Source organism: Chlamydotis macqueenii, chromosome 9 (assembly GCF_036417535.1).
Source record: "Chlamydotis macqueenii isolate bChlMac1 chromosome 9, bChlMac1.mat, whole genome shotgun sequence".
Classification (NCBI taxonomy): Eukaryota; Metazoa; Chordata; class Aves; order Otidiformes; family Otididae; genus Chlamydotis; species Chlamydotis macqueenii.
In genome coordinates this window covers 18,272,441-18,293,970 of record NC_141564.1, presented here as the reverse complement: position 1 = coordinate 18,293,970, position 21,530 = coordinate 18,272,441, and the positions used below count along the sequence as shown (strand labels likewise).

Sequence of the window (21,530 nt, the reverse complement as noted above, 5' to 3'; positions counted from 1 at the left end):
TCACATGAACAACATAGTAATGCTGAAGGAGGACCTTCACAGGTATTAAATACTTGGAAGAAAATATAAATGCTTACGAAAGATGATACATCTTTCTAGAAATACAGAGACTAAATCTGTTCACTTTGAATATAGATACATTTCTGAGAAAAGGAATAGTCTGTAACTTCCGAGCAGACTGCATTTCTGACCAGGCAACTTGCAGAATAAAGTATCCTACTACAAACTGAACGTGTGCCACAGATCGTTCAGTGAGCTGAGACATTGCACTTAATGGAATTTCCTTAAGCAACATAGAATCATAGAATGGTTTGGGTTGGAAGGGACCTTCAAAGGCCATCCAGTCCAACCCCCCTGCCAGGAGCAGGGACATCTCCAACCAGATCAGGTTGCTCAGAGCCCCGTCCAACCTGGCCTTGAATGTTTCCAAGGATGGGGCATCCACCACCTCTCTGCGCAACCCGTTCTAGTGTTTCACCGCCCTCATTGTAAATGATTTTTTCCTTTTATCCAGTCTGAATCTATCTCCCTCTATTTTAACCATTGCCTCTTGTCCTATCACAACAGGCCCTGCTAAAGAGTTTGTTCCCATCTTTCTTATAAGCCCCCATTAGCTACTGGAAGATCACTATAAGGTCTATATTCCTAAAGGACTGCTATATTCCTGAAGTTGTAAAATGTCCTTTTTCATAGTTGAATCAAATCAATCTCCTGAACTCAGGTTTCTCTCCTTTTCAGTATATTCCCAAATGATGGCAGAAAATTTTGTTAAATCATATATTACACTGATGAAGCTGTCACGAGACAACATTCACCTTCAGCTTGCTATGGTGGTCAGTGTGTGTGGACAGGAGCTCCTCTGTGCACTGCACATCGTTGGGAAGTTCAGTCTCTGCTAGGTCTGTTCCAAAGGTCTGTAGCATCTGTGCTGTTGTTTTTACTGTCATTGCAAAGTTTTCTATAGCCTGGAAAAGCAAGAGCATAAAGTCAGAGCCTGGTTATTTACCCTTAGCCCTTTAACAATGCTTAGTCCTTCAGGCACACTGTGCTGCAAGTATTATAGGCCTTTAAAGCTGGCCATCTTGCCCTTTTTTTTTGGGTGAATATGCTACAAGTTACAAATTAAATCCTGTGTCACAAATTATCTTTTCATAGGCCTACAAGTATTTTCATCTCCATGAACCAGCTGGAGAACTCCCAGAGCTTAACAGACACAATGAAACCACAGAGGACATCAGCTTCAAAGCCAGGACTAGAACTTCATATCCTCTGCCCATGCCTGCTGGGAAATTCTGCTGCATTTGAAATTTTAATTAAGGCTTTATTTAACTTGAGGAGACTCTGAAATTACATAGGGCAAAGTCTTTTTACGCTCATCTTACACACAGCAATCTGCTTTCCCCCTGACTTGTGAAAATGTGCATCTCCATCCTGCCTGTCTGTACTAGATCCATTCCAGACACCCCCTCTCATCTGTTCACATTAGTACACAAACACAAGAACAACTTGCTGCAAACACAGTTAAAATGCATAAATTCATTGGAGTATTGCTGTTGCTTTATCACTTGGGTGAACAAAACTTGTCAGAAATCTGTAGTCTTACCGAAGAAAGGGGAAGTAAGGAAGGCTTAAAAAGAATAGTGCCTTTTCAGAGTAGAATATGTTGTTCAGACTTGGGAGCTATGATTAAAACCTTTGTATCTAGTAGCAAGTAACTGCATGGGATGTTTTTTCATTAGCATGCCCCAATTTCTTTTGGGACTGTATTGTCCTGTATAGCTCTTTATTCTTCACACTTTTTGATCTAACCTACCCAACAGTTTGAGTCAGTCAGCAGCACTAGGGATGCTCTTACACTAAGTCAAACACTAAATAGTTGTTGCAAGTTGCATTCCCTTCTCCAACAATGATGGGAATTCCTCATTTGCAACCATGACAGTTAAAATTATGCTGTGTGCTCAGTGAAAAACAAACTGGAGGTAGATCATCATTCAGAAGGTGCAGAGAGAAGTTACATTCTACATATGAGACCTGAAACATGCCCCAGATGAGGCAATGCTAGCAGGGTTCATAGCCTTCTTTCCTTTTTTTTCCATAAATTAATGCCTGCTTTCAACATAAGCAGTACAGACCCACATATGCTCTGGCTTAGTGCTTAGCAGCTGTAGCCTGCTGTTCTCAGGCTGGATTAAAGTTGGCTGAAATGTCACACTTCCGACTGCACCAAAGGCCGTTTACTAAAAGCCAAATATGTACTCTGTGGGCAAGAAAGCTCATAGGCTCCTAGCCATTCCAGATAAGAAAGCAGAAACAAAGAACAACGCAGTGAGACTGCTGTGTCACTGCCATTTAGCAACAGTTTAAAGCTGTTTCAGAAAAAAAGCACTGGCAGGGCAAGATAGGAGAACACTGAGAGAAGCAGCCAAGGGTCTGAAGAGCATAGCTCAGCAAGTCTGAAAGTCACGTTGTTTCAAGGTGCCATGGAGGCTGACACCTAATGACAACCTCTTACCAAGCAGAGACTCCTTGGCCGACTGCACCATGCACCATGAGCTTATCAGTGTTTTCGTTAACAGCATGCTTGCCCCCGCCCTCTCCTGTGAGTATGAGCAATAAATACCTAAGTTACATCTGTAAGGGTTTTTTTCCAAGTCTCTCTGCTTGTTAGAAGTGTTTCAAACAAGTTCAACCAAAAGATCTGCGGGTTACACAGCCACTCACCTCAAATCTTGGCTTACTTTTATTTCAGTATTTTACCAAACTATATATTCACGCTTTATATAAACTCCTGTCATGAATAAACAATACAGCCTTTCTTGTGTCTCTTTTTACTACCTTTCCTAATTTTTTTCAAGCCTTTAGCTGTTTGAAAGCTCATATAGGTGATTCCTTCTGACTCACCCCTACTGCTGAGTGTTAGACCTCACAGCCACAACAGACTCCAACCCAAGGCTGCTCAGAACCCTGCAAAAAATTGGGGCTACTCAGATGTGAGCTACTTGGATACATGACCAGTCTTACAAGTAGGCCCACAAAGATGCAAACATTGCACACAGTCTCATTTTCCAGGATCAGGACCCAGCTTTGCCCATTTTTGCTTTGATAGGATCAGACAATATTTTGGCTGCTGATGTGCCGGAGTTTGAGGTCTGTTTTTTTGTAAACTGTCACCTTTTCTGGGGACCATAATGAATTGTTTGCATTGTTTTGAAGCAGCCACTGAAATGCATTAGCCAACCCAAAAAGGGAACAGTCAAACCTGTAGCCAGTTTCCTCAAAGGCAATAAAACAAAAAGTCTTTCTGCCTTTCTAGAATTAACTGTTCTTCAGACTCAGCTAGAGTGCATCTTTACAAAGCACAGAAATAAAAACAAAGGAAAATAAAATCTAATATACTGAGTATTTTTTTTCTCTTAAAAACATGGACATAACTAATCATTAAAGTGAGAATTTTGACCTTTGATTCAGTAAAGTGCTAAAGCATATGTTCAACTTCAACCACGAGCTGAAGGCCCATGAATCTCATCAATTATTCAAAAGCTAAGAATGAGCCAAAGGGCCCGGCTGAGCAAGAATACTATGACACTGTTAGGCCCTAGTCCAAGTCAACAGTGAGATACAGATTACTACTTCTATGAGAAACTTTTAGGGAATACACCTTTCTCTATTTGAGTCATGGATTTCCTCTTCCCATGAATCCCTAGCAGAATCCATAGGCTGAAATGCAGCTGAAGAGTTATTACTTAATGATTGTTCTACATTCATCATCCGGGCAATTCTGGGTGTAGACACATGTGAGAACGATACCAATACTCACAGTTCGGTGATGTATCCACTGACTGTGGCCATACTCCAATGTTCCTCCCAGCTCCCGGGTCAGCTGGCTTTTGTCAATGTAGCCATGCAGATCAGAGACAGAATTTAACATGATGATCTGAAATGAATCCAAACACAATGGAGTTAGAGAAATAACGAGCCCTTTCAATTGTTCTTAGGACCTGAGTTTACCTTAAACATATATGACCTAACTGCAGTTCAACCATAGGCAGTAAGTTCTCATTACGTATTTGTTCAGGCAATGGTCACAGTTTATTTCCACTAGATTTTGCCTTCTCAATGTGTACATGTCCATTTTTGGACTAACCATGATTTGACATCATCTTGCTCCTTGCTAGGCTGAGGATGCAGTCGTTTTGCATACGCATCAAGAGCAAAAGTGTGGTATTTATAATGTTCACACAAACTTCCACCAAATAATTTCTATATTTTCTAGATAACTGTTATTTACAGAGAAATGGAGGATTAGGCAGGTTAAACAGCTTCCTCAACACCAACCACTTGATCCAAGGAAGTGCTGAAATGAGACCATTGACTAAGATTTTCCTTTCGGTCGTATCATTTTTATGGCACTGTATGTCCACTGAGTTGACTAACTTTTTTCCATTTTAAACCATGATGAAAGAGAGAGGAGAGACAAAACTAAATTCATTTTCTTACTTTAAAGAGTCTCCTTACCACTAGACTTGCTTAATAAAAGCAAAAGCAGATTTGGATTCAGCTTCAGGTAAGCAGCATTACCTTTTGGCGATCACTGTAAACATGGCCATACAAGTGGTTATACACATAACACACATGTATTTAATTATGCTTTGTTGTTCTAGCAGCTAGAAAATACACCATGATTTCAGCAACAGAAAAAATAAGATGTTGAGCAGGTCAGCACTGAACAGAGAGCTGTGGTGGAGTTCCTTCATGATAGGCTGGGCCATCTGAAATAAGTCACAGTCTACAAAGGTCAAAGAAGTGCCTGCTATGGACAGATTATTCAGCCTTTTGTGTACGCTATGAAGATGTTTTAATTCACTTCTTATGATGGGAGGTTCCTTAGGTAAATCTCTGGGTGTTCCTTTTGAATTCCTAGATGTTATCTCATATATGTCTGTATCTTGCTCCCAATAGAGGTTTACCTCAGGAGGTTTTATTAGCCACATTTGCATGTCAATAAGTCATATAAGTCCTGATTTCCTTATTGTCTCTAGTTCATTATTTCAGCCTCTATTTCCTGCTCGTTTGATCTTCTGGCTTCTACTCAATCCAGTGTTGATTTAACCCAGCAAATCTATTTTACTGCACATATTTGTAGTCTGATAGCTCAGATAAGCTCTGATAAGCTCAGATAAACTCAAAAATTTCCTTAAGAGATGCACTCCATATTCTTGAAGCCCCTTTTGAATGCTCATGTCCTGACCCTGACTCACTTATAGTTGTGATGGGAAACGCAACACATCCATGGCCCAGTTATGACATTAATGTTGTCATAGTGTCAGATGCACAACACGAACAAACAACCTGCAAACAATTTAAAAGGTGATGATGCTATTAAAGATTGGTACCAATACTTCATTCCTTAAGTAAGGACATGTCCCATGAGACAAGAACTCTCTGGCCCTGTTCTCACACTTGGCATGTAGGATGCTATTTTCAAGGGGGACAAATAGAAGGCACTCCCAGTAACTTACGTGTTCTGCAGTTGGGGTACACAGGGTCAGGCCTACATCGTCTTTTTAGGATGGGCTGCAAACACAGGTGAAAGGCCCCTCCAAAGAGCATGGCAGACCCCAGGAACTTAGGACACCTTTAGCACAACCCTAAGCAACTTCTAATAGCATCAGGCAGACACATGTGGACAGCCTGTGTATAAATCTGACAGGCTGTCTACAGGTATCTGGGCAGGAAGCAGGCAGATTTAGCAGCAAGCATATCATGCTCTTAGGTTTTTAAGACCGCTCTCTAAGAGCTTTGTGGACATACACAAGATGGCTCAAAATTTGAATGTCCAAGACGACCCCAAACTAAATGAATGTCTTGATTTTCCTGCCTGTAAGAAAGGTAAGTTACTATTTAATACTTAACACAGTGCTTGACCTCTGCCTAGAATTAACCTCCCTTCCAACTTTCATAGTTTCAAGTTGGATTTGAAATGCAACACTGTCATCAAATAAATTGGTAAAAGTATAGAAGATGCTGAATTGTTAGAAAATACTAGTCCTTCATGAAGTTGACCCTTTGTGAGCTGCAATCGCTGGCACAGCAGTTGCTATGATAACAGATTGTAGCTTATTAAATAGAGGAACATCAATTTTTTAAGGTACTATAAAGTGAAAAGATTTTGTTTTGTAATCAAACATGTATTTTTACACGCATTTTGCATTTTCATTACCAAAAAGCCATCCTTGTCAAACTACGGTCAACATTACAATTTAATCCACAATAACCAATGAATATTCAATGGTTCCTTTTCTGTATGCATTGTAATAAATGGGCTGCTGTGTCTTACTTCAGAAGAAGCATAAATTGTTTTGAACGCCTGAACTTCAAACTTAGATATTGACAGAGCTAGAATTCCTTGGAGGAGAGCCATGGGTCTTTTGTAAAGCAATATAAAATCACAATGTCAATACATAAAACCAAGTCACATTTTATAGCTAGACTGACCTTCCTCACTGGAACATGACCATTACGTACTGTGAAGCATCCACTGGTAATTAACTCTTTGGCGTTACTATTATATACACCATACAGACCCAGTAAGAGTCCCCAGTTGCCACTTGCAATCAAGTTTCTTTTACTGAGTTATGAGAAATTTCTGATACCTAAGAACATTAACTCATGGAGTTAAAGAAAACACATGCACAAAAAAAATGCATGCTTACCGGTACCTTCATTTTAAAGTCATCTCGATAGAGTTTAATGCCAATGTCAGCGATTGTCCTTTGGATAAAGCGGGAGGGTCGCAGGACAAACACCAGCTGCAGGTTTCCTGGAAATGCTCCCTGCAAGAAATATAGAACTATTAGAAGGCACAATGCTGCCTTACAGGAAGGCCAAGAGAATTTTCACCCATGTGTTTCCTAAAGAGGGTAAAGCAGGTAGGACTTCTTGCACCTTGCACAGTCCAGCTGCTAATAATACCAGCTGGTCCATTTAGCACGTGCCCGTTGCCACAATCTCCAAAGCTAACAGAGACTGGCCCATGGATTTTACTGCCCAGCCATACGTTGTTTTCTGATATGGATTTAGCACGGAGCTCTAAAGTTTCTGCACTTGTGCCTTTCTCCCCCAGATCTGAACCACACCAAGCCTCCTTTGCACCACCACACCAGAGGTTTTCCCATTTTTTCAGACTGCGCCCACGAGAGGGCAAAACTGGCTGCCCATGTTGGACTTGGGGGAAGAAGCTGGTGGCACAGATGAATTCCGCAGGCTGACCTACCTTCTCACTCCAGAAAGAGTTTTTAATGTTTTTAACTTCACATATATTTCCCCACACACAGACACTCAACACATTCATCAGTCGTGGCCCTGTCTGCAACACTCAGCCTACATCTCTCACACATGCCTCTGAGCTCATCAAGCATAAAAAAGAACAATTTCTAGAACAGAGCACCTAAAAAGAACCAAGAATGAAAAGCAATTCTGTTTAAATTCCTTGAAAGAACCTAAAGTCACATTGGTCATCCCTCCATCCTACACCTCTGTGTATAAGCGCCTCCTCACATAGCACGTGTTCCTGGTAACAGATATATAAAACCAGCTGCTTTTATTCACACTGAAAAGCAGTGCCTAGCTCTGACTTTTGCAAATGAGATATAATAAGCTATTAAGAATTTCTGACAGAGATCACTTACTGCCAAAGCCAACACAAGTCCCTTGGGATCCATTTCTTTCATAAGCAGGCCACGACATCACTCCTCCGTGCACAGAAGGGTACCTCTGTTACACTTTTCTAGGAACCAACTTCAAATTACCAGAACTTATATTGCAGTCAACCCAGCAAATAAGGAATTTGTCCTAATTCAGCAGTGAACAAGGCTGTGCAATTTCTCACTGCAGCTTCCTCCTTATCTTATTAAACACTCATGAGCTTCAGGGCAGGGGAGAATCTGCATCACAGCCAGAAAATGGGAGCTAAAAATGAGCACACAAGACTGTATCCTGTCCTGAAGATTCAGCAGATAATTTTAATTTCTAGAAGATAAATAACAAAAGCAAGCACTTACTGCTATCCGTGTCAGGGATGCCTTGACTGCGCTCCATTTGTCCCGTCGTCTGTCTATGATGATGATGAAACCGATGCTGGCAGCCTCCAGACTGCAAAACAGATGAAATAAGTATGCTGGGTTAGATAGAGATACTCCTGTTCCAAGGAAGCGTACTGCAGCAAAAGATGGCCTCTGTCAGATCACCCTCTAAGCCCATTAATGAAAATGCAACATACAGTAGAAAGAATTAATATTTGGCCGGAATTCAGATGAAAACGAAAGCCGGCAAATTTCTCTCTCCAGCGTAAGGCTAGCAGCTTACACAAAACATGAATATTTTATCTGCTAAATCTCTCAGCTGCTATGCTACTCTGCTGCCAAACCTGCGCGATATCAATAGTTCAGGATCACAAATTACACTGTGCTGTATTGAAGGCAAACCCCTCAGATCTTGTTTTCTCTGCAAAATAATTCAAGTTATTAGACACTCCAATTCAGTCTTCATTCTCTAAGTAGGCTGACATCTGACAGGGCATTTAGCTCCAGGGAGTCAGCATCTCCCTGTCACCACCTTGCCCGTGTACAAAATGTCCCAGGAATTCTGGTGGACAAAGCAGGATTTGAAGAGTTGTATCTTGCCAACCACAGACTGGTTCTAGGGTTGCAAGTCATTCAAAAGTATCCTTTTAACACACTGGCTAGAATAACAGTTACTGTTCCTTCCGAGTACTTTTCAAGGAGGATCTACGAGGCACTGATTTGAGGCTGCATCCTATTTACGTAGACCTCATAAATAACCCATCCTCTCTCAAAAATCCCACTTTGGTGTGCAGGGCTTCAGTGGGATAGCTCTACTCTCTGCCTTCCAAGAGTGCTCAGAGTTGGAGATAAGTCCTTGGAAGCTGATAAGCACACACTGAGAAAAATGTCAAGAAACTTCATGATAGTAGGATGGCTCAGTCATCTCTGGACAAACCAGAGGCAGACAGAAAGAGTATAACTATCATAATCAAAGGACATACTGCAATCAAACACCTAATCACAAATTAAGATCAAAAGAAATTGTAAAAAACATTTCCTTGATCTCTTTTCCATTGTCCATACAAGAAGCAACCCAGGAACATAATTTCCATGGGTCATTTTGTGCAAACTCATGTCAATAATCCACCGAAGAGCACCAGCGTTAGCAACTCTGAGCTTCTGCCGCAGCTCTGCAGGATCGAGAACAGCAACCTGAAAGCCAAAGTGTCATGCAAATCTGGGATGCCAAGTGTTTCTAACAGTTCACGCTGGCAAGAGGAAAACTCGCTCAATTTCCCATTTCAATATTTTTACAGCATTCCTCTGGGAATTACAAAATTCAATGACAATAGATGACCTTTCCTCTTAAGTAGTGCAACATGCAGCTCTTTATGCAGAGGACAGAAAATCTGTTTGCAGCAACGCCTCTTAAGAACAGGGAAGATAATTAATCAGTTTCTCCTTTTATATATATACAAGTATATGGATATCCTTTAGTAGCCTGACAAATGTTTCAAGGAAAATAATGACCAGCATGGTATCTATGTATTTGCTTTAGATGTCAGGAAAAAGAGCTTCAGATGAAGGCAAAAAAGAAATTGCATGTATTGCGGATTGTTACAGAAAGGGTGTGAGAAACCAAACACAAAAGTCTCAACCTAGGGACTTCCTAACCTACCCAAAAATCTGTGTTGGTTTTATCAAATGGCTTTTGCTGATTGGGACCAAAAATTGCTTTGGAAGTCTGGCAGGCATGAAAGCTCTGGGCAAATCAGCCTCAGCCTCCAAGAGCACCAGGGAGCATCTCTGTGGACAGGGTGCCTGTCCTGCCTGAAAGGACACATGGGATGAGGCCAGGCTTTTCTCTCTGCCTTGACAACCGATGTTGCTGCGTTACAGGTGAGGTGCCAGGAATTCTGGTTACATCTCAAACAGAGAAGGTTGGGGTAAACTTGCTGATAGTTTGGGAAATCAAAACAAACACAAAGCCATGTGTCATTTTCCTCCTTTGCTTGTGTGATACGTGTCCAAAAAAAATCTTTTTTTTTGTTTAGTAATTTGACAAGAAACATTTAGGTCACTACAGAAAGAAAACAACAGCTAGAAATTGTAGGGTGCAAATGTGTTTAGGAGTCACAAAGGAAGGGAAAGGGATGGTGGTTTTTTGCTTCTCTGTTCCCATTTAATAGCCCCAGCACAGTATCTCACTCCAGGCGAAAGGCTGGGGTGGTGTGAACCCTGACTCCTCAGCATCAGGGCTGCACCCACCCTAGGCACATTGGTCTGCCAGTCCCTGTGCCAACAACAGCCCCAGGTACTCTGTTTACTGCAGACGAACCTGGAAGCTACAAGCCTCCAGTCCTCCAGCTAACGCAACCACCACCCCAAAAGGCAGAGAAGCCATTGAGCAGCTGTCAAATAGCAACACGCTCTGAAAACCAGACCGATGTGAGGTGCAGCCAGTTCCCTGGCCTAGGGAACAGGAGACCATCCAGTCAACACTGACTGCTGTCTGACTATCCAGTCCACAGAAAACTGCCTTGTTAAAGACAGGATCATACTCAACAAATACTTGAAAACTCTCCTATGTTCTATTAACCAGTTCAGACTAATCCAGAATAAAGTTTTTAAACATTTGATACTGATAAAACTAACAGCTGTCACAATCCAGTGCTCTCCAGAACAGTCCCAGCACCCTCGCTGGCCTCTTGCTAAAGCACGGACTGAAGCGCGCTCCGGCCCATACAGGTGGGAGTTAGCTCTTCTATTCATCGTTCTTCCCAGGACCAGAGAAATGAGTAACCACAAGATGCATGTTCCATTTAGGTTGCTTTGCCCTTGCAGCAGGGAACAGGATTTGATCCCAATATCTGGTTATCAGAACAAATAATAATAATAAAAGCAGCTTGTTGTGACTAATTATTCCAAGACAGCAATGTTACAATTCAACATCCATGTTGCTTACAGTGTGTTATTGAAACTGGTCTATTGTTCAGACCACAGTTATTAGTAACATAGTGAGATACAAAGGGGGAATTAAGTCAATGCAATTCTCCTTTCAGTAGTTATATGCTTAGATGACCTTGGAAAAGGCTGTCTCTTTAACATGCTTTATATATTTTTGACAGCCATGTTAATTTTTGAGAACCATGTTAAAGCAGCAGGAAAATGGGAAGGTAAGAGGATGTAATTTGAATCAAACAAAACACCAAAATATGGCCTCTACTCCAGAGAAAGAGAGAATATATACCAGAACCAGCATCTAACTGTGTTTTCAGCTCAGACTCATGCAACCAGTTTGTCACTGCTGAATCTCTCTCAGACAAGAACTGGACACAGAATTAGGTTCAAATCTGATGCAGTTCCATTGAAACTAGAGATTTATAACAAAATGATTTAAAAAGCAGGTGTGTTAGCTGAAGTTGACAAAATGGTGATGTTGGTCTAAAGAAATACATAATTCAGCCAATATTAGATTAGTAAAAATGAGAAAAATCTGTTCTTTGCAAAATTTATGATGCAGCTAAACCACAAGTAACTGTATCCATTAGCACCATAGTCACACAAGCTGACTGCACACAAAAGTTGCCTTGTTTTGCCCAGCTACCTGGTTTGAGAGACTGACTAAAAGCTTTCTAATAGGAGTGTACATGAAGGATTGGATACCTAAAAGCATTCAGAATCAGATCCTTCTAATCACACCTTGGTGAGCAAACTGCAATGCAAGTAACTGACCAGACAGCATCTGCCAAAGAACAACTGTGATTTAAACAAACACAAAAGTTTTTGTGCCAAGCAAAACTGGCCTCGGTGCCTCAGAACTCTTAAGTCCCATTTTTAAAAGCCCCTCAAACACGTAGATCAGAAGTCACTTTAAAAGGGACTTTGCTGTTTTTTCGAGTATGTGCCCATGATGGAATCATAGAATGGTTAGAGTTGGAAGGGACCTTCAAAGGTCATCTAGTCCAACCCCCCTGCAAGGAGCAGGGACATCTCCAACCAGATCAGGCTGCTCAGAGCCTCATCCAGCCTGGTCTTGAACGTTTCCAGGGATGGGGCTTCCACCACCTCTCTGGGCAACCCGTTCCAGTGTTCCACCACCCTCAGTGTAAAAAATTTTTTCCTAATATCCAATCTAAATCTACCTCCCTCTATCTTAAAACCATTACGCCTCGTCCTATCACAACAGGCCCTACTGAACAGCCTCTCCCCATGGAGCAGTTCATTTTTTTCAGATGTTCCTCTGCACAGGGACTCGTAACAACACAAAAGCATCCAGGCATCAGATGCAACAAGAAAAATTAAATTCACAGATAATAGGAACAAAAGCTTATGAAATACAGAGACAATAAAATGCAAGAGAGAAGCAGCAAAGGAATTTTCTCATGAAATTAGGCTTGGCAAGAGTGGCCATGGGGGTAGGGAGGGCTGGGAATAGCAAACATATGGGAATAGGAACATTGTTTACCAGTTGCCACTGCAAATCAGTGTTGCAGGCCAGTTAAAGAGACAGAGTGACTGCTTACACCATGTTACTCAATGTTTGTGGAGGTGTATGTATGTAGAGCCCTTTGGTGGACAACTCTAATGAGCAGAGGGAATATTAATCAGATTACAAAAGTCTTACTGGGCTGAATCTTCCATCCTGGAGAGCAGTTAATGTTTTAAAGCCCAGAAGTGCAAGTTTTACTTACAGCCCACCCCAAAATACTGTGGTATGCCACAGGTGGTAATGCAAATTTGCTCAGCAACATCAAAGACAAGTGCATGCCTGTGTATCTGAACAACAACATCAGCTGTCTACCTTTATTTTTTCAATGTTTTGTCATATGGGCACATAAGATCAATCAATCATTCCTGAGGGACTTAGAAAGTTACTAACTCACAGAATGATATCATCTGCGATCACAGATCTTATCTCCACAACTAGCATGAACCTTATTCTACAGGACATGCAAAAATAGACACTGAAAAAGACAGATATTCCCTCAAATTCACCTGAAAAATGATGCTGATTTCTCTGGTTCACTGGGCTATGAAAGATGAAGTATTTTTTATGATAAAGGTGATCGGCTTTTCAAACTATACTTCATCTTACCTGATTCATGGCCATACCCTTTGTAACTCCACAAGAGTTAGAGAGTATTCCCTTCTCTTGGTCACCTGCACATCTTCCTTGGGAATTAAAATAAGAGGTGAACTACTAGCAGTGAAACAACATGTACAGGAATGCTTTTGTAAGGCACACAGCAGTATGTAGTACAGTAGTGCTGATGAAGGTAACAAATGCAGTCCCTTTACTGCTTGCCGAGATGTACGACAGAGACACTGTGCATGGACCAGCCAACTGCAGATTAACAAGGCTCTGCTGCACCCAAACAGATCCACTATTTATGCCACATTAAGATTGTACTTTATATAATATGTCATAAATCACACAACCAAAGCTTGCTGCTCAGGTTCTTCCTCTTCTAAATTAATACCTTTGTCCCTCAGCATCTACGTAAAGGGTGGCAAATTTCAAATAGCGACTCAAGAAATGTGGTAGATTTTTCTAAAAGCGCTGCAACAAAGACCAGCAAGCTCCCTGGAAAATTCACATCCCTACAGTGTGACCTAAGAGTCAAGCCAATGTACTGGTGTGCAGAAAAGTTAGGTTCAAACCTCAGCCTGCCACTGACTTTGAACAGGTCACTTAAATCAAACTTACTCAACACAAGTTTTGGTGAGCCTGTCTGTAGTGTGAGGTATTACTTACACTGACCTCATCATCTGTACAATAGGCATATTGCAGCTCTCCTGACTTAAAGTTTTGAAACTTAATTCATCATTCTTTGCACATTGCTCTGGGATTTCTTGAGGGAAGAGAAAACACAAAACTGACAAACTGAATCAAAGCAAAGGCCCATCTAGCCCAATACCCTGTCTCCAGTGTTGGTAGACAGTGGATACTGAGGCAAAAGCAGAAGGGAAGTGAGAAGGACAATCTTTCTGTTGGTATATTCTCCCAAGTCCCAGCATTAAGGAATATATGGATTTCTTCAGCCAAAGTTTGTATCTGAGCCATTGTGTTCTGCTGCCATTGATGGATCTATCCTTCATTAATTTGGCTAATTTATTTTGAATCCATCCGTACTTTTGGCTTTCACACAGGCTGAAGAAACAGAAAGCACTTCTGTCTATCATGTTGACAACGTAACATGCTAGTTCCCCAATATGTGACAACATTACTGAGAATTACCCACCAGCATACCAAGTACAAAGAACTGGAGAACTAGCTTTGTGTTCTTCTCAGCTACTATTGCTGTTTTACTAACCCCAAAGCTGGTCATCTTTCCAGTCCTGAAGCTAGTGAAGATATATGTAAGACAGAGTTTCTCCCGGCAAAACAAAAGCTCTACAGAGTAGAGTGAAACAATGAAGCTGTTAAGTTCGCAGTGTGTGGTTTTTCTCAGCTTGCTTTGGCAACTCAGGATAGGGAATACATGTAGGTGGAGCTGGAAAACTTCTTACACAAACTTGAAGGAGGCACGTTTTCCCCTCATCATCCTCTAGGCACCTTTATACACAAGACCACAGGAAATAATAAATCCCTGCTGTGCTTCTAACTAGCACAAACAGCCATGGTCCAGAAACAGGATCAGGGGACTGAAAAAAATATTAAGCTCTCTTTCTGGATAAACAAAAAGTAATTCAGCAGCCATGCCTTAGTGCATTTCCTCAGAGCAGTGGAAGCGAGTTTGTTTCACTATCCTTGCACAGCTGCAGGCAAACAGCAAGGAAAACATCCTAGCTGTAGAGCAATCTCCCAGTAAGTAAAGCATCAGAAAGCACACGGTGCTTGCCAGAATGCTGTCAACAGGGCACCTAGCCTGCTTTCTCAGAAAAGAGAAAGCCTGCACAGAAAGATGCACTCAGAAGATAAGCAGTAACAGGATCTATGTGAGTTTGGCTCCTTCAAGATGCTGCCCTTCCCTCCTTACATCTAGTGCCCTTGAGTGTTTTCACGAATGACCCCTCTTAGCCCCCTTCTGATCTGCTATCTTTACTGCTGCTCCTCAGATCTGCACATCCCCCTGCCCAGTCCAAGCCCTGAACAGAAAACCTGTCCTGTGTGAAGCTTTCTTTCCCATGCAAATGATGTAATGGTTCCTAGGGCCTCCTGTACATAGGAGAGTTTCATACTGACTGGATGGACGCACAGTCACTGGTACATGCTGGTAGCACCACTGAAAGCAGTGAGCCACTGAGGAAGCAAAGCCCTCTAGGAAATCAACAGACATTCGTGCTCAGCCTCACCTGGGAATGCTGGTTAGGTATGTGACCACGTTCAGAAAATCTTCATCAGGTATATCACTGAATCCTGCAAATTCTGGAAAGGTTATAATGGGTGCCCCATCCTTCCCTCTTCCTCCTGCAAAAGAGAGGTTGTAAAGATTAGAGGGTCATTTTATGCCTTTGGACAGACTGGTTATTACTGAAATGGGAAACACTGCCATGTCCCTCATTGAAAAGCACCCAGATCCAGCACACACGTGATCTGCTTCCCACCTGACATTATAACTTCACTGTAGTTTCATAATGTCAGTTTACTCCAGCTGAGATTCTAGCCTCTGCTCTTTATTCTCAGCTTTTTCATGAAACTTCTGCGTTATTCTGATTAAGCGCTTTCTGCTTTCTTTAGTTCTGTTTCCCACTTCCAGGTAACTTCTTGTGATAATATTACATCATTTCCCTATGCGTAGGCACAGCACACTCCGATTCCTCCTAGACATTAAAGGAAATGAAGTAATAGAGCATACAGCTTTGAATACACACATATAACCCACGATACAGGCCTAGGCCAATCCAGTCTCAGGTCTTTCCTTAACCAAAAAACTGCTTAAAGTACATGGAGTATTTAATCAATGGGTTTTGCTCATCTTATTTGTTTCCATCAAAGCTCCATTAAATAGGACAGGAAGGTCATAAGCAGCAAGGTCAAAAAGAGTCCCTATCTGAGGGACTCGCTGATCCAAACAGCAGTATTCAAACTCTGGCAGAGCTACAGGAAGCATGGAGATGAGTCCTTTTTAACTGATGAGCCTTTACATTTCTCCTGACACAATGCTCAGCTCTAGATGTTGTAGCATGCAGCACAAACCCTGTTGATTTGCAGGACCAATCCTAACTTGGTTCTGCTAATAAACGTGGGCGTCACTCAAACCACACAGGAGGTAACAGGGGTTTTCTCACCAACTTGGACTCAGAGCCGAGAGCAGAACAATGAAGCAGTAGCACATAAACGATGAGGCTCTGAGCAACCTGATCTAGTCAGGGATGTCCCTGCTCCTTGCAGGGGGGTTGGACTAGATGACCTTTGAAGGTCCCTTCCAACCCTAACCATTCTATGATTCTATGATTCTATAAACGAACATGATGAATCAAAGCTTTGGTTACAGGTACCTTACTGCTTAGTGCTGCTTACGTAGGGCATTAAGGACATGTTTTTCCCTGAGTCTTTCTCCTTCCTCGGCAATCTTTATGTAAGCTTATTTTTCGCACCGGGCTGAGAATTCTCTACCAACCCAATTCTGAGCCTAGTCCTGCAGCACACGCAGTTTTCCTAGTCATTTATCACCCAGAGAAGATTCTTGTTCAAGGAATAGCCATGCTCTGGGTTTCCCCTTAGTGAAGGGGAAGCTGTGAGAAGGAGACAGAAAATGATCTTCCTCAAGGAAAATATCCAATAAATTATCCTATTAGGAGCACGGGAGGAAACAGAGACTCAGGGAAAAAATATGAGCTCTCATTCCTCAAAAGTACCCTCTAAATCCCCACACATAAACTCTGTTCCCAGGCTGTTCGCGCAGGCCACTGCCTCTCCCTGGTGATAACCACAGCTGATGCTACAAACCAGTTGCTCCTGTTCCTCTTCTGGTGGTGACTGCAAAGAGGTGTAATTCCTAGCTATTTCTATGTAGAGTGGTCAGTCTCTTGCTAGTCCTGATCCTAGCTCTGCCCAGCCCTCCCAGACTCATTTGGATTATTTAAGGTCCCTTCTGTGCTGTCCAGCCATGGAGAGCTGAGCAACACAATGTTTGCATAAAGTAAGTCAGAGCTCTAAAAATAGGAATTCTGAACAAGGAAACCCTTTTCCTTCTTGACATCTGGTGATGCAGTAGCTTTGTCAGAACACTACCTTTAGCCCCTATTTTCCTTTCTGAAGGTTGATTATCCCTTTAATTACATCTGAAAATGACTCAGTTGTGTTAGATCATCCACTAAATTCACCCTGCTAGGGAGAAAACAGGCCTATAGGGATTCAAAAAGCTTTCAGCCAAAACGCAAAGAAGGAATAGTCATTCACCCAGCGCTGAACTGGGTTTCAAACGCTGAGCCACGGCCTCCGCATTGACCTCCACGTTGGCCTTGGGATAAGGCCAAACGCTGATGCATGGCAGCTCGACCTCCGGGCACTCCAGCCGCAGTGCCTGCGGTCAGCAGTGACACAGAACGTGCTGGCACACAGATCGGTCGGACTTTACCCGGACTGGAGACCGGGAACTCCAACCAGCAGGTCCCCAGTTAGGATGGTTTGCTACAGATTCCTAGTGACATCTTCTGGACACAAACAGTAACGGCCAGGAAAATGAAATCGTAAGCCTGTCTGCTCCGTCTCTTCTCGCAGAGTTCAGTGCACACCAGGGTATTCCACAGATGGCATATTGCAAGCATTCGCATGGTTCCTGGGCACCACGCCTTCCCATTCACGTATTTCAGACGTGTGAAGATACTCTAAATGGGGGAGATGTAGTAACCTGAAATATTTTGGTTTAAAGCAGCAATATTTGCCCAGAAGGACAAGATAAAGATTCCCCTGGATCTCCTCCTTCAACACCTGATAGTTTACCTGCAGTTACACTCAAGATTTGTTTAAACTACAATTTTCACATGGTATTTCTAATGCTTTTGCTGACCAAGGTCTCTCTGTGTCCTTTTTATCTTCTCTTTCACCCACATTCACACACATGCTCTTCTTCCTCTGGCCTCTTTTCCCCAAGCTAGATGAGGCAGGCTGATGACTGCATGTATGTGGGTGTGCATTTTTATCACAAGATCTTCTCCTATAAAAAGCCATACAAGGAATGAACGTACACGGACTAAACACTGATTTCTTCCCTTCACCACTGGCAACAAATCTAGGACACTTCGGAGCAGCTTCAGACTGAGCATTCAACTAAGAGCCAGGAGCTTCTTGCCACTGACTAGGCCAGGCACCCGTAACAGCTCTTGCGCTCCATCTCATTCTCCAAGGTGAAGGCTGCACTTCCCACTGCAACCAAAACAGAAGAACGCTCAGAAGGTTCTTGGATACAGCTGTATTTCAGACAGAGAAATAAATAAGGAAACCCTCAGTTCCTGCCATACCATGAAATTAAGGTGAAGTTTGAGGGAGTTTTGTGATAAGAAGTTGTTAGGTTCTATGACAAGGAGAGAGCAGGAATGTCTGAAGTGTTGGGTGAGAAGTAACAACACGAATATGTCAGGAATGGGTTCTTCCTGCTCATATCTGAACCTTGAGCAGTAGTTGAGTTACAAGGGAAAACGATCCTTATCCATTTATCCATGTCTAGAAAGGTAACAAGAGTGGATGTTAAGGGATATGAAGGAAGCTCCTTACATACCAAGGGAGTCTGGAAAACTCTCTCCTCTAGATGAGAGAGCACTTCCATACCCCTAAATGCCATTTTTTTCTTCCTGACACTAAACCAAGATTTGCTGCAGTATGCAAATTTCTGCAGAACATGAATTGACAAGCTGCAGCCCTTTTTTTTTTTTTTCTGGGGCATCAACCTTGCTTTCTAGGGAGTTGCCACGAGATTTTTTCCAGTCCTTGAAATACTTTACCAGACTACTCAAGGTCTTGGAAGGGCAGAGGGCATAAACTAAAAACCCAACAGGGAGAGCCTTCAGTTAGTTCCACAGCCATAAGGACCAAGTGCATAGAATTTGGCCCCAGGGAGTCTCTGTGTACGATCCTTACACTTGCTGGGATTGTGCATAACCCCCAGGCTCCTGGGCATCACTTGTGAAATGAGTCTAATTGCTGAACAGAAAATTTTACAATCTGTCATAAGTAAGGCAGAGACAGAACAAGCTTCAGCAGCTCCATGGAAGGCTAAAAGGAAAAAACAGTCATAGAATCACAGAACAGTTTGTGTTGGAAGGGACTTTTAAATGTCATCCAGTCCAACCCCCCTGCGAGTAGCAGGGACATCTCCAACCAGATCAGGTTTCTCAGAGCCCTGTCAACTTGGCCTTGAATATTTCCAGGGATGGGGAAAAGTCCTCAAGAAAAAAGAAAACAAAAACCAAAACTGAAACATTTTAAGTAGAAAGTGAGGGCAAGAGGAGGGCGACAGAAAAGAAGTGCTGACCAGAGTGAGCCACAGAAAGCACAAAGCTGAGAGGATTTCAGTATGGCCACCTGAGGCACATCTATTCTGCTGTGTCTGTGCAGCAAGGTAAGGAGGTCCAAGGGCTGCCAAAGCAAGGAGCTTGATGAAAAGCCAGAGCAACATGAGGCACAAGCTGAGCTAAAGAGCCCCTTGGGAGAAGCGAGCAATACCTTGAGTTCAGTGCAGTCACAACGAGAAACAAAGACACACCGAAAAACAGATGTCGGGAGCATGGCCATGCCTGGCAGCTGTCTTCATGCGCTGCACAGGCCTCTGTCTCGCTGACTTGCATCTCCTCCAGGCACCGTTAGATGCCACCCTGCAGCACTCTTCAAGCAACTCAGCCACCTCCAACACCTTCTGGCAGCTCCAAGTGCTGGTGCCAGGCCAGGGAATGAGCAGCTGGTGGCAGTGGCCATTGCAAGCAGCGGCCACAAGAGTTGGAGGTTCGGCTGTCAAGAAGGTAGGTTCAGGGCTATCCTCTAGCTGAGCTAACAGGAAACTCACTCCTGACCCTGCCCTAGGGGAGCCAGGCCATCCCACTGGCAGTCTCCCGTGGGTCACCGCTCCTCAGTCAGACCCCAGGCTGCTCTGTCACAGCTAGCCCCAGAGCTGTGCCTGCAGAGGAAACTCAACTAGATTTTGTCTACCATCTCCTGATGCAGGGCTGAGCTCCCCTCCCAGAGAGCACCCACAAACACCACATATTCTGCCACCCCCATTCAGCTCCATCAATTTCCCTAAAGAGGTCCATCTCCTTTCTGCTCTCTACCTCTGCAGATAGCAACCTGCCTTGCATCCATCCCAAACTCATTGTCAAAGGTATGGACCCACTGCTGCCTGGGGAATCATAGAATGGTTTGGGTTGGAAGGGACCTGAGCAATCTGACCTGGTTGGAGATGCTCCTGCTCCTTGCAGTGGGGTTGGACTAGATAACCTTTAAAGGTCCCTTCCAACCCACTGACTGAGGAGCGGTGACTCACGGGAGACTGCCAGTGGGATGGCCTGGCTCCCCTAGGGCAGGGTCAGGAGTGAGTCTCCTGTTAGCTCAGCTCTGCTCACACAGAGGTGCGTCAAACTCCACAACTTGGAGCACAAACGAGGCAGACAACATCAGGAGTTGGAGGAGCAGAAGGCTGGACTGCCTGGAAAAAGGCAAGACTTAAGAGAAAAAGGTTACAGTCAGCTTGGCTTTCTGCCTGGTTTGCTGCTCAGAATCACAGCACCCCTTTCCTTCTCTTCCAGGGTACTTTCTTTATTTTCCACCCCAGCTTGTTGCTCAACTTCTCCTCTTCTCTTGTGGCCCAGGAGCAAAGGGACAGGAAGAATTTGGGTGACAGGACAGATGTACAGAGTGAATGTGGAAGTGAAAGAAAAGTAGGAGAGATGCTGCACAAGCTGCATGAGGGTAGTACAAAGCATGGTAATGGGTCCGTTGCTCACTCTTACGTGTGCCAATTCCCCAAGTCCCGGGACACAAAGCAGCATTCACGGTTGCTTCTATCAGACAGCTTTTCCAGCTGCCTGTACAGCCTGGCTAGCTGTTGCAGGGAAGACGGGGCCGGAACTCTGCCGTGGAAACAAAACAGCTGAAGTATTTGGGGAAGGAGTATGCATGGGGAGAATGGGATATGGCAACAGAGAAAATTTAATTTAGCTTTGCAGTGTAAAGGGTGTGATTGACAAATGAGGTGTGAGTGTTGAATTCCGAGAGCTCTCACAGCTGAAGTTGCATGTTGGTATAACTGATGTAAAAGCAGCAAGCAATCACAACTGCAGGCCAAGTTCCTGGGCACGAAGCAGATCCTAGGAAATCTCCCACTCCCCAGTTCTAGCCCACCTATACCTGCTGTCCAGGAACCAAAAAGATGCATGGTTTAGACAATGTGAAGTCCTATTCCATAGCCAACAGCTCTTCTTGTAACACCAATAGCAGGATTCATAAAGTAACATCTAACTAGAGCTTACAAAATATGCTGAATCCCTTGGAAAAAAACCAAAACCAACAAACAGGCTAGGGGCAGG

The 21,530-nt window shown here is 43.2% G+C and overlaps 1 protein-coding gene and 1 long non-coding RNA gene across 2 annotated transcripts in view; one reads left to right on the top strand and one right to left on the bottom strand.

Moving 5' to 3' along the window:
* The window catches only part of MCF2L2 (MCF.2 cell line derived transforming sequence-like 2), a 145,110-nt gene that overhangs the window by 98,210 nt on the left and 25,370 nt on the right, over positions 1 to 21,530 (bottom strand). Inside the window, exons 3-7 of the mRNA XM_086754196.1 lie at positions 15,363 to 15,477; positions 8,061 to 8,151; positions 6,714 to 6,833; positions 3,818 to 3,934; positions 816 to 965 (exon numbers count right to left, since the gene is read on the bottom strand). Coding sequence (XP_086610322.1) covers positions 816 to 965; positions 3,818 to 3,934; positions 6,714 to 6,833; positions 8,061 to 8,151; positions 15,363 to 15,477 — 593 coding nt within the window. The remainder of the gene's footprint in view (positions 1 to 815; positions 966 to 3,817; positions 3,935 to 6,713; positions 6,834 to 8,060; positions 8,152 to 15,362; positions 15,478 to 21,530) is intronic.
* LOC147599723 (uncharacterized) overlaps positions 1 to 21,530 on the top strand; it is a 344,381-nt gene that overhangs the window by 300,221 nt on the left and 22,630 nt on the right. The window lies entirely within an intron of this gene.